The sequence below is a fragment of the Syngnathoides biaculeatus genome, chromosome 4, assembly GCF_019802595.1.
Source record: "Syngnathoides biaculeatus isolate LvHL_M chromosome 4, ASM1980259v1, whole genome shotgun sequence".
NCBI classification, from domain to species: Eukaryota; Metazoa; Chordata; class Actinopteri; order Syngnathiformes; family Syngnathidae; genus Syngnathoides; species Syngnathoides biaculeatus.
The window spans coordinates 29,758,695-29,777,484 of NC_084643.1; the positions used below are offsets into that span (position 1 = coordinate 29,758,695).

The 18,790-nt window shown below is 41.3% G+C and overlaps 1 protein-coding gene across 6 annotated transcripts in view; it reads right to left on the reverse strand.

The window, feature by feature from the left end:
• Nucleotides 1-18,790, reverse strand: part of rtkna (rhotekin a) — a 78,156-nt gene that overhangs the window by 30,851 nt on the left and 28,515 nt on the right. Inside the window, exon 1 of one of the 6 annotated variants that reach the window (XM_061817498.1) lies at nucleotides 2,081-2,520. The exons of the other annotated variants lie outside the window; for them this stretch is intronic. Within the exon in view, the coding sequence (XP_061673482.1) occupies nucleotides 2,081-2,104 (24 nt within the window). The 5' untranslated portion in view covers nucleotides 2,105-2,520. Of the gene's footprint in view, nucleotides 1-2,080; nucleotides 2,521-18,790 lie in introns of those variants that run through there. 6 annotated transcript variants of the gene reach the window in all.

The window sequence follows — 18,790 nt, forward strand, 5'->3', positions numbered from 1 at the left end:
TTTTTAAGGGAATCAGAACCACAATCCGCAATAGCTGACGTATACACGTCCATGGCTTCTTAAACAACACATAAACATTAAATTAAATCTCAATGTAAATACCCAATGGCAGTATATACATACCCAAAGAAGGCGGCCACAGCTGCAGAGTAAGCCGCAGTTCCAAAGTTATTTTTCACAGATGATAAAGAATATATGCCTGGGAGTTTTGTTGTGTGGCCTGACTGAGTGTCTCACTATCATTTTCATCCATAATATACATTGATTGTTATTACTCACACATGAATGATATTCGTTATCCCGTATATGCTATTTTGGATGACCTGCTTGTATTCAGCTAGCAGGCTTTATGTATTTTTTATAGAAACAGAATGTGTAATTGACATTGTTTTTAGTTTACTTTGACTGTGGGGTGGCAATAAAGACCTCGCACCCTCTTTCGGAAAAATTCTTCAATACGGTACCTCCTAAACTGCTATTTGGTGTTGAGTTGAGAAGAGTTTGCTGTAACCATGTGGCACCTACATTTCACATTTTTGCTCACAAGTCAAAGCAAGTAATTGACCAAATGATGGCTCGTATCTTGAAAAATTCACGAACAAAGCCATTCGTGAATTATTGGCATTAAAGCTGAAAGGGGGACTTGGACCTGCATTGAAATCCAGGTTCACATAAGTCATGCAATAGTGATTCTACGTTTAAATGTTAAGGGGTGCTGAGATTAATTTTATGGGTGCTGCAGCCCTCCCCCCAAAATGGCGAGAAAACACATGATAGTGATAGTATCGCATTGACTTCAATATTCTCGATTGTTCATGACACAACTAACTCCTCTCATTCAAAGTCAAAACAGAGGAGAGTAGTAAAATGATTCGTTACGACCAAGTACTGTGGTTTTAACACTTTTCTCACTTGCAGCTGGGATTCATTTAAAAGATGCTTCCCCAAAATTGAGCTAGGCGTGTCCTTGGTCAATTAGTCACACGTTTATTTATACATAGACACATACAGTATTGGCTAACAAATAATTTTCAAAGTATGCCTGCAAGCAGATGAACATTTGTACAATAAAACTCTCCACCAGGGTTGGCCAACCTACGGCTCTCGTGCCGCATGTGGATCTTTGCCTCGTGACGCCACAAAAGCATATCAAAGTTCTGTTTTGTCTGAAGTTCTGTGCACCACCCAGCTCAGCTGTTCAACGAGAGAAGGGAGTTAACCCCAAGGAGGAAAACCTCGGCCTCGGAGAAGAAGTCTCCCCTGCGTCTCCCGACCATGGTCATGTGACCGTCGCAGGAAAGGTTAACACAGTAGCTGGCATGCGCATTGAAAGAAAATATCTAAGTTTCTCGCTCAGATTGTGGTCTTTGAAACAAATAATTATTTTGTCAATTTTGCTCTCAAAATGCAGTACTATAAATGTTCACTTCAGCTCACTCCACATTAATATTGACCTTGAATTTCCAAAAGTGACTGAAGTCGTTTAAAAAAAATGCCTTGGTGTCATCGCTGAAATCTTGTGTCATGAAAATAATTTTAAACGAATGGTATCAGACCTTCAACTGTCCCGCCACAAATATCGGTCATTATCATGGTGTGTGATATGTACAATAAATCTAGCTGAGCAAAGGTATGTGTATAAAGAGGGAATGATATTTGTGTATGATCTGGCTCATTGGCTCTTTCATGTGTATGATGTGGCTCTCTGCTGTAACAGAGTACAAGAATGCGGCTCTTGCTCTCTGACTGGTTGGCCACCCCCGCGAGTCTACACAGGCGTCCTTTGCCAAATACCGTTATAAATAAGTTATTTTTAGCAACTCGGGAATCATTTTGAAAACACTGATCCCTACGAATCTCAAAAAAAAAAGAGACCAACTTTCGACACACTGGCCACTGAGCACGGTGCATGCACACTTCATCTAAACGTCTTGGCCGCGCAGCACACGCAATACACGTGGTACACGCAACGTGTGACGTCGGCGATGACAAGTGACTGACATTTTCCACGCTGCCAGCGGAGCCGTCTTAACGCTTTGTGAAAGAATAGAAAAAAAGAAAGAAAAAGACAGAAGCTTACCGCTTGGTTGTTTGTGTGGTTCATGGCGTTGGACGCTTGACGCAACAAACGTCCCGCACACAGCGAGAAAATAACTCTGATTTCTGTTTTGGAGCACGCGCACACGGAAAAGAATCTTAAGTGGCAAAAAAATAAATTAAAAAAAAATCCTCGTGAACTCGCAAGTTGTTATGGATCCCCACAGTCTACGGACTCGCTCGTTTGCTTCAAAAGACGCTCCATTGTGCGAACCTCCTTGTGTGTGGGTCGTGCTCCGTGCCGACATGGTGCTTGCTTTAGTCCCAACTGCTCCCCAGTTCCCCCCCTCCCACTCTCTCGATTCCACGCACACGAGCAGCAGCATCAACAGCAGCGGCACGAGGGGAGGATTTGAGAGTGACCCGCGGATGGACCAACCGAGAGGCTTTCCTCGGATCGGAGGGAGGGTGTGCATGCGTGTGCAACGGAGACCAGTGACTTGTCATTTCAGGCATGCCCCGTCCCCACCCACACCCTCCGCCAACACTCTCGAGCGCAGTAAAGGGCACACCAGGTGTTAAAGAGTGTCAGTGCGCTGCATATCAGCACCCCCCCCCCCTCCTCTCCCATTTTCCATTCATAGATTCCTCTTCCAACATGGGGGCAAGGTAATATACTATCGAATCAAAATTGACGTTACAGAAGCTCAAGAGAGCACAATGGTAAGTAGACAAATACATTGCCCTCATTTGGGGGTGGGAGGTAGCACGTGTAACAATTTTTATTTTTAGAAGTGACGCAACTGTTTTTTTTTTTCCATTATGACATTTACTCACTCACCAGTTCCCCAATCCATCCATCTAGTCTCTAAAACGTTGCTGGTGAGTTGTAGCCTATCCCAGCTTATTTGGGCAAAAGAAGCGAGGTACACTTTTGACTGGATGATAAAAAAACTAAACACACTCACATCCTTGCAAATGGGCAATATAAACACAAATATTTTGGGAATGTGAAAAGGAGATGGAGTAGCCAAAGAAAAACCAAGCACCCACGCATGAAACCCCAAACCGGGGTTTCGAACACTGAACCTTTCGACTGTGACATATATGTCCTGATCACTATTTCAGTGTGCTGTCTTATTTTTCCAAATGTCCTCCAAATGTTCCCCCAATTTTTTTTTTTTTTAAATATCACTGGCTTTTATAAAAGAACACAAGGGAGAGCGCAAAATACAACAAATACTCCAGACCGTTGAGCAACTGAGGTTGTACATCAAGCAAGAATGGGAGAGAACTCAACTTAAAAAGTTTCAACAAGTACCCAAACACTTCCCAAGTTTTGTTAAAAAGAAGGGTGATGAAACAGTGGAAAACATGTCTCTCTCCCAGCTTTTTGGTAATGTGTTGCAGGCATCCCCTCAAAAAATGAGTGAATATTTGAAAAAAAAAAAAACAAAAAAAAACCTGATTTTGAAAGCATTTTTTTTTATGCTGGATGACCTTCCTGACGCAACTAACCTATATTTGAACCAGCAGTGGCTGGATATTGGTACATTGACAGGGATTCAAATCTGCAGCATTCACCACCAAGATACCAGTACTACAATAACTACATAGAGCAATAATCCAACAAGAGAATTGGCTGCACAAAGATCATCACTACCAGTCTAATTGGTACACAGTGTATACATGTAATTACTGACAGAGTAGTCAGTCATCCTTGTGGATAAAAATACAAACTTGTCATCCGTTTCCCTCAGTGCCAGAGTGCGCTCACAGCCTGGCCCATGTGTGGCTGCTGGCAAGTTGCTGTGCAGCCAAGCGTTTGGCCTTGTCAATTGCTGATGTACCATTGGCGGTGAAGTGAAAACGGGGCTGGGGAAACTACATGGGAAAGCTTTGAGTATGGGAGTAAACAGGAATCAGGGCAGGAATCAGCTGAGTTGGAGCTAGCGTGGAGGAAATCCGCACTGGACGACAATTAATGGAGCGTCCGATGCACTCACCCTAATATTGAACAAGGGAATGTACTGTAAAAGCCACACAGCCGAAGGTGTACTTTCATTCAGTCGAGCAGTACAGAGCAAAAAGGATTTTCATGAGGCGTTCATGTGTGAGCAGTAAATCGAGAGATGCAAGCAGATGACATGTAGGAGGATGAGGACGGAGGAGGAGAGAGTCCATCTGTGGGCAGCCTTGGCCCGTAGCAACACAAGAACAAAGTGCATCTCGGTGGAGGAACGACACGTCTGCGCAATCGGCGCACTTGAGCAGAAAGCCGTGCAAAGTGGCAAGCGTTACTTATTAGATAGACAATCTTCAGAACTTCTGCCCTATATTCAACATTTACTCCACGCTTATGAATTAGTTAAAGGAAAATTCCGGTGGGTTGGAGTAACAATGTATCCAATAGGTCATGTAATATGTACTCTATCGTGACATGTGACTCCTGAACATGGCAGTGTCCCTGAAAATTCGTAATTGTTGATAAAAATATTCTCAAAACACTATTAAATGAGAGAGGATTTAACATCACATTGTCAAGATAGAGTACATATTACATGACCTACTGGATACATTGTGAATGCAAACCAGGGGATTTCCCCTTTAAGTATCACAAGTAGTATTAGTACGGGATCAGTTGCTCAGTAAATGCTCATATTTTGTCAGAATTTCAAAGTAGTTACAGAAACACAGCTACAGTATAAAGCACATCAACTTTTACAAAATTATTCCGGGAAAATGGAAGATGCAAAACTCCGCCTCTTTAAAACTTTAACCACCTGTTGAAATGGATGCAATGGGTTGTTTTTGCGCTGTGCATTTTGCTCAAGATGCTACTAAAAACCAGTCACAATAAACTGCTGAGTCACAATAATGGAAAACGAAGAAAACAAAGAACTTCATCATGTACCGTCAGCCCGATGACTGAGAAGACACGTGGAAGCCAAACAAGATGAAGCTTGATAATGTACGACTTAGAGCTGTAAATATACTGCAGTTAATCAGATTAAGGTTTCATCAGCAGGAAGCCGTGCCAAGTGTCCCGGGAACAATTTACACTCACAGTTCAACGCAGGTGTCCGGGAACAAAGAGTGAGACTTGCGTGAACACAACAGTGATACATGATTTGTTACAAGTATCTTGACGAGACGTAATGAATGAACGTCTTGCTCATTCACGGTCATTTCTCGTGCCGCTTCCCAGGAAGTGAGGCCATTCGTTCATTGAGGTCGACTCCACACCCCGCCCCCTCCTCTTCGAATCCAGAGCGCTATTATTGACTCACTGACAAGAGAGCACTGCTTCCTTTCTGCTACCACTGCATACCCTGATGGTCATTTCCTTCAGCACATCTAATCCTTCGCCTTCTTTCTTTCTGTCCCATTTCTGTACTCTGCGGGAAAATCTTAATTCTAAACCCAGAATTTATCAAAATTGACATTTCACGTTCCTTTGCAGACAGTAAACGCTTTTTGCTGAAGAGTAGTCGTGTAGTTTTATGTGTGCAGCCATCATGGATTCTTCTTCTTTCGGCTTGTCCCATTAGGGTTCGCCACAGCGTCTCATCTTTTTCCATTTAAGCCTTGTTTTCATTCTATATGCTCAAATTCTATATTATTGTACTAGAGCTGACTCTATATTACTCATAAATTAAAAAATATTGATATTCAGAGATTGAAATGGATATATATCCATCCAGCCATTTTCTTTGCCGCTTATCCTCACAAGGGTCGCGGGGCGTGCTGGAGCCTATCCCAGCTCTCAACGGGCAGGAGGCGGGGTACACCCTGAACTGGTTGCCTGCCAATCGTAGGGTACATCGAGACAAACAGCCACACTCAGTCACACCTCGGGCCAATTTAGAGTCTCCAATTAATGATGCATGTTTTTGGGATGTGGGAGGAAACCAGAGTACCTGGAGAAAACCCACGCAGGCAAGGGGAGAACGTGGAAACTCCACACAGGCGGGTCGGGGATTGAACCTGGGGCCTCAGAACTGTGAGGCCAACTCTTTCAAGCTACGCACCGTCCCGCCCTATGGATGTCAAATGTATATAAAACAATTATAGAGCCGACCAAAATATATACACAGCACATTGATATAAATGTATATTGTAAAGCTAGTGAACCTGCCCCCCTCTGGACACGGGAAGGTGTTGCAACCCACTGATCCACGAGAGTCTCTTTATCGCTATTGCTCATTTATTGTATTGTCCATTTTCTTATAGCTGATGCAATATAAACAGAGGAATTATGGATTAAAAAAACAAATCACAAGAGAAAACAAATCCTGGATTTACCCAAAATTGGATTGGTATTCTTCACAGGCCCACATCTCACCCCTGCACAAATTCTACTAAGAACAATCATACTAACAATGATCAGGTGAAAAATTAGATGAACATACATGATTTTAAAACCTTTTCCAACATGGAGGGAACTGATAACCTGTACAATTGAATTTATTGTCATGTTTTTTAGATTGTAAGTTAAAATAAACATGGTTGTGCATTCGTCCCAGTTCACACCTTCAAAAATTGTCAGGAGAAGCCTACTAGAACTTCTAATATTTAATTGGGGTTAACCAGTGGTACTTTAAATGGTGGCAAAAATGTGCTGACTTCCATTTAACATGTATGAATGTGATTAGTTAGTTCTGAACATAGCCGCATCCCAGTTAGAAGAGTTATTTCACTTCTGCTTACTTACGCGCTTGAAAAAACATATATACATTTTTTTTTTAAATCAAATGATTTGTATTTTTTTAATTCACACTACCATTGAGATTTACAGTAAACAGGGATTTGTAGACATTTTACTGTATATTCACTAAAGGTACTTACATTAGCAGTCATGTTATGCCTAATGACACATTGGATAATGCACAATGTTTCAAAAGGGTATCTAGGGGTTGTTGATGTGGTTATCCCTCTGTCTCGACCAATCAAATCGAGTCAAGCTTTTCATTGTAACTAATAGACATGCAGAGTCAAAGGGAGTCGCAGATGGATTAACCTTTCCATGACCCAGTAATAACAGGATTATAATGCATACGCTGTACTCACATATGGTCACCTGTTGGCTCTAAGGTCGAAGGACGCCACATGTACAAGTTGAGGGCACAAGGACATGACGGAAGGTCTACCGAGGTCACCCTGAAACATGACATCACCCAGCTGGACACTTTGCTAGCATGGACCTCATCAGGCCCAGGGACGGTGGTGGGCTATCGTGGAACAAGCTTCGCGATGACTCTCAGCAGCTCAAACCACAACAAGAGGCTCTTTTCAGCAGATCCCACTCGTCATTAAACCCTAACTACAAAGGACCTGCCTCCTAAACCTGGACATCCCCCATAAAATGTTTGCCTGTTGCATAAAGGAATTTTTTGACAGCACAGTCATGGCTTTTTTTTTTTTGGGGGGGGGGGCGCTACAACAGTTCAACCCTTTCTTCACGCTAGCTGCAATGATAAGTGTGTTGTAGACTAGACATTGAAATGCTATCAAGTTTTAGGTCATTTAAATGCTTTTGATACACCCCCCCACCATCACCAAATTAGAATGACTGTGTTATTACTAGGTCTCTTGCGCAGACATAAACGATCAGGATCACTGCATCACTTAATGTGTTCTCATGAGAATTTAGTTAGAAAAAAGCACTGAAGCACTGCATAGAACTGGACTATTTGAAGCGATGTATCACTGCTTTGTCAGCATTATGGACACAAATAATGCAATACTAAATCTGGGGTTGAGTTTTGTTTTTTCTTTAAATGTTTTTGTATTCATATTTTTTTTTTAAATAAGAGCGAAGTTTGGGACTAAAGTAGTATACCTTGAAAGCACAAAAATTGAACATACCATCGTTCCTCCAAATAAGCATCAGCCTAAATGTTTGAGGCAGAGGCAAAAAAAAAAAAAACATAAAAAAAACAACTGTAATCATAACTGGGGGTTGAACTGCCATCATATTATTGAGATCTCAGGACTTCACAACTTTAGTGCATCTCACTGAAAAGGAAGTTTATAAAGTTAAAACAAAAAAATCAAACATAAAACAATATATATACCTGAGGTAAAACAAGCAATCAGATAAAGGCGCCACTGATGAGGTCACTCATGACCACGCTCAAAGCAGGAACATCCCCGCAGCCTCGCGCTGACCTGTTACTATGGGCTTCAGGAGCTTTGCTTAAACTATGGTGGAATATCCACCTCTGGGAAATAATAACATACCCAACATTGTTTTAACATATTAGTATTAAAATGGGTACTTTGTTTTTACACATTAAAAATTTCACCACATTACTGAAAACATTTCTCCTTCTTACTTCTAAAAGCTTTATGAATGTCAATAATTGTGCAGCGCTGTTGGGCCTTGAAACAGATTACAGATTACTTTATTTACACAAGCCAACTGGACAGTGGCAAGAAAACATTTAAGTGGGACCAGCTCCTTTGTTATCCTCAATCAGTGAATGGTACCAAATATGGTCAAGCAGCAGCTATCCAAATTCTTTTACGTTGCACCTGACAAACACACGAATTTACGACACACACACACACACACCACACACACACACACACACACACACACACAAAGTCACTCAGTCTTTAGCGTGCTGGTGGCACACAGCTTGCACACGTTCGCCTGGTACTGCATTTATAACTGTAATCATATAAATCAGCACCAGTGATGCCGACTATATTAGTAGAATGTGCACAGTGGGAATGGGATGATTTAATAACAATGTAGTGCGCATGTAACAACTCCAAGTGGAAGTCATGTTGCTAAGAAGAGATATAGGCAGAAATAGAATGCATTCACCTCCCACATTGGCCGTGTCAAAGGCACACAAAATCGATAACAGCAAATCTGGCACACAGCCTCTGTGCAGATGTTAGCTCATAAGTCAGAACAAACGAGAACACATACAAGTAGAAATTGCATTCATATGGAAACATCAGCTAAATCAACATTTACATGCGCAGCGAAACACACTTAGGCTACCATATGTTCATTTAAACACACACTGACAATCGTCACATAAAAACCCAGCTGGAGCATCTCTGATCTTTTTAACTGCACGCCTTGATGAAGAAATACAACAATGTTTAATATTCCCAATTGAAAACACTGATTTAAAACAGCATGTAGCTGTAAATCTTATTTAAGATGATTTGGATGATCTCGATCCTGATGGTGTAATTGCAGTTAATGAAACAAAATAGTCCCCACAAAGTGCTGAATCTACAGTGGCTTGGCTTGGTGGGGAGCAGAGAGGGAGGATTAACAGGAGGTGACGCTGCAGGCTGAGCTTTGAAAAAAACAAAACAAAAGAAAAAAAGAGCAAGCCAAATGTGAGTATAGCGAGGCAGCTGCAGAGGGAGATGATCAAATGGTTTCAGCATTGAGAACAGAGAGAAGCAGATAGCTGGAAGGTGCAAGTGTCACTTTTGTGTTCCAATAACAGCACCTGCCGGTCGCGCCTGGGTATTTTCGCTCTTAGCCGACGCCTGCTGTTTTTCCAAAGGAAGCTGGTTCCAGCCTCAGCATCCAGCCGGTCCCCGTTCACACAACAGAGCACCCATTCAGATCGTTGCTGCGCCTCCTAACTGCTGCAAGGGCGATGGCTAGCTGGGGTGTGAACTTCACTGTTAATTTTTTTTTTTTTTTTTTTTTCCCAGTCCAAGCGTTGGGGTGCATGAGGTGTGGCGGTGAGCCAGAATGTTTAGTAGGAAGAGAAGCATACATTCCCCACCACCACCACCAAGAATGTAATGGGTGTGTGCACTTTGTGATACAAAGCCTTCTTTCTCCTTAGCCTGCTTCTGGTATGGAGCTGAGGAAGAAGTGGAACATAGTGTGCCCATAACACCTACTGCATGCACAGTAGAAAGAGTAACTTTCAAAAATTATTTAAAAAAAAACATAGATGTGACAGTTGTAGGTAAGCATGAAGTGGATATAAAAAGTCTACACACCCTTTTCAGATTTTTGTGATATCAAAATGACACCAGTCTGGGACCTATAAACCATACAACTAAATTTGAGAGGGGTGCAAATAACTGACATGTGATTGCACGAGTGTGCACACCCTCTTATCAGTGAGGAAGTGGCTGTTCAGAATTAACTGCAGTACTTGTAGATGAACAGTTCCAAACAGCATTCATTGTTAGCACAAAATATTCAGTTAAAATTTAAAGAAAGTCAAACTATACCAGCTCAACTGTATTCTGTTAATCAGAGACACCAAGTGGTGGAAGGTGTGTGCCCAATTCAAGTTTAACGTGGGTTTGAATGAGATGTTAATTTCGGACATTCCCACAGTCACATTCCCAGTTGAAGAGGGTGTGCATACCTTTGCAACCACAGTATTTCAGTAGTTTATTTTTACTTCACCTCTCAAAAAGATTCAGTTTTTTCCTCAATTGAGTTGAACAGTTTAACAATATGTTAGTGGTACAAAAATCTTTGAAATTATTTATTTTCTCATTCATAAGGATATTTTTAAATATCTTCTTCTTCTTTTACTTTCGGCTTGTCACGTTAGGGGTCGCCCCAGCGTGTCATATTAGTCCCTCTAAACCTATCTCGTGCATTTTCCTCGCTAACACCCACTGCCCTCATGTCCTCCCTCACAACATCCATCAACCTTCTCTTTGGTCTTCCTCTCGCTCTTTTGCCTGGCAGCTCCATCCTCAACACCCTTCTACCAATATACTCACTCTCTCGCTTCTGGACATGTCCAAACCATCAAAGTCTGCTCTCTCTAACCTTGTCTCCAAAACATCCAACTTTGGCTGTCCCTCTAATGAGCTCATTTCTAAGCCTATGCAACCTGTTCACACCAAGTGAGAACTCCAGCATCTTCATTTCTGCTACCTCCAGTTCTGCTTCCTGTTATCTCTTCAGGGCCACCGTCTCTAATCCGTACATCATGGCCAGCCTCACCACTGTTATATAAACTTTGGCCTTCATTCCAGCGGAGACTCTTCTGTCACATAGAACACTAGACACCTTCCGCCAACATTGCGCTGTATTGTTGACGCCAACTTTTTGAAGTCATCCACTCTCGCTATCTCTTCTCCCTAGAGCTTCACTCCTCCTCCTCCGACCCTCTCATTCACGCACATATATTCTGTTTGACTTCGGCTAATCTTCATTGCTCTCCTTTCCAGTGCGTACCTCCATCTTTCTAATGGTTCCTCTGCCTGTTCCCTGCTTTCACTGCAGATCACAATATTGCATCGAAAAGAGGTAGATGAAGCCCCAGCTTCTGTTTTGGACGCCCCTGCCGAAAACATCACTGGCGAGGTGTTCCGGGCGTTTCCCACCGGGAGGAGGCTCAGGGGACAACCCAAGAAATTCTTGTCACCCGGCTAGCTTAGGAACGCCTCGTGACCCCTCCTAAAAAGCTGGACAAAGTCTAGGGAAGTATTTCCTGCTAAAGGTGCCAACCTCCCTGAAACCCAACCAGAGATAAGCAGAAGAAAATTGATGGATTGGAATTACCGTAATTTCTCGAAAATGATGCAGAATTTTTTCCCAAAACATTTTTTAAAAAGTCAAGAGAGCACAGTATGTTTAGGTATGGATGAAAAAAAAATACAATCACATTGTATACATGTACATAGAGTGGTAAAAAAAAAGGTATACATATACATTTCGATATGATATATGATGTCTTATGTTACACATTTATATAAATTACAGTAATGTGCGCCACCACCTTCAACTCTGACCTCCTCGGGGCGGGGCTTGCATTTTACCATCGTTAGGATCACATATTTGTTGCTACTGCACCAAACATCAGAAACAACAACCCGTGAGTTTGTTTTCACTTAAACGAAGACAAGAAATGTCGACTACAAGGGCTAGTTGTGCAGCCGCTTTTAAAAGAAATGTAACTTCACTCTGGCCAATGATGCAGCCAAACCAGAAGCAAAACAGCGTGTGCTAACTGCTAACAGCTAGCTAACAAAACTACATAGAAGAATCGTAATAGGCACATCTAAAAACAAAACGGGACAGTGCACACAATTTAAATGGTCACTTTTTTTAAGTGCCCATTACGCTTATTTCTACATAGTTTGAGCTCTCGTTTTGATAGCGACCTGACGTGATGAAGAGGTGCGACAGATTGTAGCCGAACTGGGGCAAGAGCTGCGCTATTAGCACGGTGGAACGTCCCCTCAATGTGCCAACAATAATGAGGAATAAAGGTAGCCCAGACTCTTGGGATTCAAAATTTTTTTCCTCACAAACGCCATGGTGGCACAGAGGATGACATCCTGTAGGAGCAAGATGGGATCACTGTTCATATATGCAGGAGGCACCAGAACTGGACCGAGTCATCAATGATGAGTTTGACAGTGATGCACCAAAGATAGCTACGATGGATATTTTTTAGATTGGAGATGAGTCGGATGCATCTTTTGAAGTCTTGGCCAAGGATGTGTATTGTCGTGGATAAACTGTAATATGCAAAGATGTTTTATGCACAAATATTTCATGCAAAAAATGCTTGTGTTAAATACTGCAGTTTATTTAAGACTGTAATGTGTGTTATCAACAGTATTAATAAAATGTCATGCAATCGTTGACCATTTATTTTAGTTGGTTTAGGGATTCTGTTCTGACAATTGCAGGGACCAGGACAAGCGTGTGGCTTGTCCCGAGATATATATTACCGCTCCATCAGTACTTGCAAAAGATTTTTATTAATGATGACTTTTTGCACGTTGTACATTGGTAGAAGGGTTTTCCAGATTTTTCTAGGTAAGCTTTGAGGGTGTGCATTATACTAAAGGAAGCATTATACTTGAGAAAGTACAGTATTATTTTTTTATTTTACAAAAAGCCTTCACATTTGAACAGGAGTGTGTAGACTTTTCATATTTTGGTACAGTCGTATAAACTTATATCTTGGCTGCTGTTCTTAAGGAAACAAAGGGAGGGGCAAAGAGTTAAAACCAATGGTGAACAGCTTTTTAAATTGGGGCTAGGCAGTACTTTGGGGGCACCTTTTAGCGCTTGTTCGATTTTCCATTCCATTCCATACATAAGGGCACATAGGGCAAGATGTGCCCCCGGTTATAACGGATATCCCTTTACCTAACCAATGCTATCCACTTGAGAAAGTAGTCAACAGCACTGATTTATTACTCAAATATTTAGTCACACACACTCAGGCTCGGTGGAGGGAGGAGTGTTTGATGAAGTGCGCCATTGGAGAGGAATGTGAATTGGCTCAGACATGACTGTGTAACGTGTATCACCAGAGAGCAAAAGCTGTCGGCTTTAGCGAAAACATCCACGGCAGCCAAACAGACTTGAGCTAAGCTAACATACTGTACAAACACACACACACACTGTCCTTACTATATTTTTTTTAACACTGTTGAGCAGAGATCGCAAAAGAACTTGACATCTTGGCATTACCTTTATTTAATCTATTTTTTAATGCATTACAAAATATTACAACTTCTTATAATTTTGCAAACATTCTTACTTATTTAGCTTGTGGTTGTAGGTTTTTGATAACATTTCTTTATCATGTTTGACTAATTATCTTCTAATCTTTATTTTAACCTAAGCAGTCTTTGACGTGGCCCAGAGTTGCAATACAGTTACCGCATTATGCAAAAACAGTAGTGCCATGAGAGGAGTTAAATTGGTTCTGTGAGCACGCTTGTAACTCAAAGCACTAGTGTCTCAAATCACCTTTTCCCAATGAAATGAATAGGAATCCCATTAATCTGTTTCAACTTTGCCCCAAAAACTGTTCTTGGTATGTTTATTTTAATGAAGGGAAAATAGCACTCCATAATGACCATTTGAATGATATGAATTGATCTGAATTTTGTTTAATATGCTCAAGGAAAGCAAATCATATAGTGTCAAAAAGGAAAGAAAGGAAAGCCTCTTTTGGCGCGTGTTGACATTGAGTACTCACAAAATGGGAATAAAACTACCTTGTGCTGAAAAAAAAAAAGAAAAAAATCAGATGACTATGGATTTGATCAGAAAAAGATTTTAATCACATTGAGCACAAATTTCTTGAAGGATCGCAGTGTATAATAACATTAGCCCAAATTCAATTTATGGACATTCCCAAGGCCTTCCTGAGCAATGGCTTAGAAAATGGACACAACAACCAATAACCCAGCAGTTGTCCGGAATTAATTTGCCATCAGGTGAGCCGGAGAAGACCAGGCGCTTTGTTTTCTAGTTACAGGGTTAACCTTAGCTGTCCCTGGAAATTCATCTACAAAGTAGAGATTCATCAGTTTCGCTTGAGTACATGCTGGTTTACTGTGTGACTGGAAGCAAAGATTAAATGCTGTCAACTTGACCACTGCCCTTGCATGACCTCCCATCTGGAAAACACAAAATGGGGAAATCTGCAGGCACAGAAGCTAAGACTCAAACCCTGATTGCTTCACTTTCACCATGGTTAAGACAACAGATATTTAAGACCTGGAGAGAATATCACAGTTATCCAAGGCATGACTACTGCTACATTTAGCATATTGAGAGTGTGTGAGAGGTCAAACATGACCCCACCAAGAAACTCCCACCTCACCACGCTCCTCGTAAGGCGGATCAGAAGTTCATCCACTATGGCTCTAACATGTTCTGGTTTTGGGCCTTCCACTAATGGCCTTAATTGGAATCTTGTCATGAGTCACAATGAGTGAGTTAATTACCTAAAATGAGTTAAAATGGAAAAAGTGGGTGCAACGTGAGGCAATGAGTGATAAACAAAGTATAGTTTACGTAACTTTGAGTTGGTTAATTACACTTGCAGAACAAATTACAGGTACACGCTTAAGAGAGTAACACATGGGATGTAGCAAAGTTCTGAAGGGCAAAAAAAGATGAGTATTTTTTTGTAAAGTAAGACATTTTGTCTAAATTCTTGTTTGAATCTCATAAAATAAAGCTGTGTTACCAGCAAGGCCACTGAGCAACAAGTATACTTGCTCTCTGGTAATATTGTTCTCGTTTGACCACAATGGGCCCCCTGCGTACATGCAATGTGTTTGTTTTAAATCCACTTTCTCATCCGATCATATTAGTGGATATGTTTTACATTGTGTCTGGCACAAACTGAACTACTGCACAATTCAGTGCCTCAGATGTTCATTCGAGATACTTTTGTGTCCTAGTCCATGTACCTCTAGGCTGCAACCCTGTGGGGTCACTCCGACCCATGAGGTCACTCACTCACTCACTCACACACACACGGGATTTTACTTCTCCAAACAATGGATACTTGCAGCAAGAAATGATCATTTCAAATCCTGCTTTTATTACAAGAGCCCACACATATTCATAACCTCAGAAATCCAATGTCCTTATTTAACAATGCCACTGCCCTGATAAACATCCAAGGTGAAGTTAGGCGCTAAAAATACACAAGGGGCGAGTGTCCTTTAAAGACCTTCTGAATTTAATGAGGGGGTAGGGCAGAATTTGTCAAGGTGAGGAAAGTTGAGGATAGTAAGGCTGCGGAAGAAAACAGGTGGAAATTAGGTAAAAGAAAAAAAATCCACGTGTATCTGGCTGTGGTAACAGGAAATGCTCTGTTTGAGGCTATTCATGGCAAAGAGTTCAATGCTTTCGTGATGTCACTCCCACGGGAAAACAGTAATTACTGAAGACCATTTCCTGCTTCCCATCAGCCATCTCTGTGTTTGAGGGAGAATCCTGCATTCTATGGACATCAGGCGCCTTTGCACTTGTGACCCAGGAAGAAGCAATGAAGTGAGAGACTTGTGGGTAAAGTGGAAAAGGAGCCAAGAATGCAGGCAGTTCTACTGCGGACCTGTTAAAACGTGAAGAGTTGGAAAGCGACTCGCTTCGTGGCATGAAAATAACAATGCCTGCTCGCGTGCCTCCTGACCAAGCAATTATATGCCTGAAGAATGCAGGAACCTCAGCAATAAAAACATAGTTGTCTTTTCAATGGATATGACAAGCAAAGAAAAAGGCTTGAATTCGCCCCAAAATCCCTGTTTTGATCAGCGCCGACTGTGAGTCATATAGCTTCACACAGTACAGTACTGTAGATACTGAAGTTCTGATTAGAGTTTAGTGGTTTTCAAACTGGGGAGCGCACCCCCTGGGGGGAACGGTGTTATGACAGAGGGGCCGGCGGGGTGGGTACCCATAACTAACATAAACACTTTTCATTATTAAAGGTTTACTGACACAAAAAGCATGATTTTTAGTATGTATTTATTTAAAAAGGAGGCAGCTGGAATGGACCCATCCATTTTTTCCACCACACAACGTGATTTTGACGTATACAGCTTTTTGTAACTCCCGCCATGAAAATCCTCTCGAGGGATTTGTTTTGGAGAACAAGCAGGAAGTGACGTTATAAGCAGGCGCCCACTCGGGCGGGTTCGTGTGTTTATACCAGTTTTACCTGTGGGGAGGTAGCTCTTTTGCATCGGACCAGAGCATCATGGGTTCCAAATGGCAGATAGGTGTCTGTATAGAGGTATTAAAAGAAATAATAGTTAGGGGGGGCGTAATCCTTCTTTCAGCGAGCGACAACAAGGCTCGGAGCCGGGCCGCGGTGGCTCGTCGTGGCGCCGCCGGGGTGGCTTGTCGCAGCCAGGGCGGGCCGCTTTACAGCGTTGTCATCACTCGCGGCTGAGTACGCTACATACTGTCATACATACTGTCGGGGAGTCTGTTGTTAGAAGTGATCCGCATATCATCTAAATATGGTTCGAAACGATAGGGTAATATTGCCCCGGTCACTTCACTCGATTGTGAGACATTCTCTTCTTCTAAAAGCGTCAGAAAAATCTGAAAATCTCTGTTGTTCCTCTCTCATAACAGGTGCCACTGCGTGTTTTCAATGGGGAATGTCCCGGTGTAACATCTGCTGATGATGTTGCAGGCAATATGGCTACCACTTGGATGTCGAGTGAGACTTCCGCAACTTTGCGCATGGATGGCACACTCTCCACTCCTATTTATTTTTATATAGACATTGAAGTTGGTAATGTTATATGTATTTTTCATTACAATATCTATTTTAGAATGTTTATAGGATTGTCAGTGGGGCTTTAAGTTACACCTAGCAGTTTTTCATATTTTTATTGATTCCCAAGTAATAATGTTTGTAAGTTCGGGAAAATTTGGAAAGGCAGCGCTGAAAATTTCACCTCCAAAATGGGGGGCGCTGCAAAAAGAGCTTGGGAACCCCAGTTATAGTCACTGCCTGATGCAAACAATAAACTGTATCTCATTAACCTCATGGAAATTTAACAGTTCTCAGTGCTCTCCTGCATGTAGAGAGTATGGTAACAACCATATCTCTATTCGATGTCAAAACTGAAGAACCTTCAAAACACATATTGGTCAATTTCATATAATTTTATCAATAGTCGTGAAAAGATTACATGCTGAATTTACCGTTAAAAAAATAAAAATCAATGAATTTTGCTGATGAGCATTTAAATTATTGGCAGCTGTTATCCAAAGTACTATATTACTATTGCATTTTGAATCTAATAATAAATTTAAAATAAATACTACCGTATAGTTTTATACTCTCAATTTTGATGAGTGCCCTTTTAAAGGGTTAAAAAAAAACAAAACAGCATACTCCTTTGTGGACCATCATGTTGCTCGTGTACTGTGTGGACGGGGTGTGCGTGGATTTCAGGTATAGTATATACGACCGGAGGGAGAATCCCTAACGGCTTTCCACTGTAATAATGGCAACTTGTGATGATCCAGCAGGAGGTTTTATGGGCGCAAATAAACTCCAGAAATTACAGTTAGACAGCAAATGGTACAGCTCAGCCTCACAAAGAATCCCTGTCTCATAAACCCACCCCGTCTGAGGAGGACATGGGGGAGGGAGAGCAAACAAGTGAGTGGGATGAGGAAGATGGCAAAGTTGACAATGTGGAAATTTATATACAGTACTGTATTTCTGCCAAATGATGGCCTTTCTGTGTGGTGACATACAAATGTGACAGGATTGTTTTCTTACTTGGCTTTAAAAAAAATCTTATGATGCATTCCTCTCTTAATAAACCCATTAAAATAGCTACATTTAAAATGTCTGGTATTGCCTCACATCATAACTGGCGAGACTCAGTGTTGAGACAAAGCGCCACTTTCATGTAGGAACAAAACAAAATAAAGGCTCTGTGTCAAGAACTAACGAGTTTATTACCGTGTCAACTTAAGCCAAACAGACCTCATGATCACCGAATTGTCCCAAGGCATAACAAGCCCATAAGAAGATCAGTGGACCTCAGTTTTCATGACTAATCCATTCTCGAAAGACTGACTAAAACAGAAATACACAAAAAAAACATCTATATATTCACCAATAAATAATGAAAACCAAAGAATCCAAACATATCAACAAAAATATACTTTGTAGGGAATACAACTGTAGTTTTACATATAGAAAACTGAAAACTAGAAAAATAAATACAAATGACAGCGTGGATGAATAAACTTTTCACATCACTTATCTTTACTGAAGTGTGTGTACATAGAGTAGTGTAGAGATGGGAACAAGACAAAAGTCTATCATGTTTCTCATGTTATTTATTAAATGACTGGCACACTCTAAACATTCTGTCATATTGGATAAAAAGCATTGAACAACTCATGGCAATAACAAGCCTGCCGCTTTGCTCGAAAATCACAGACAAATTGGGGCAAAAAAAATCCTTAAAAAAGTCAGGCTTTCAAGAT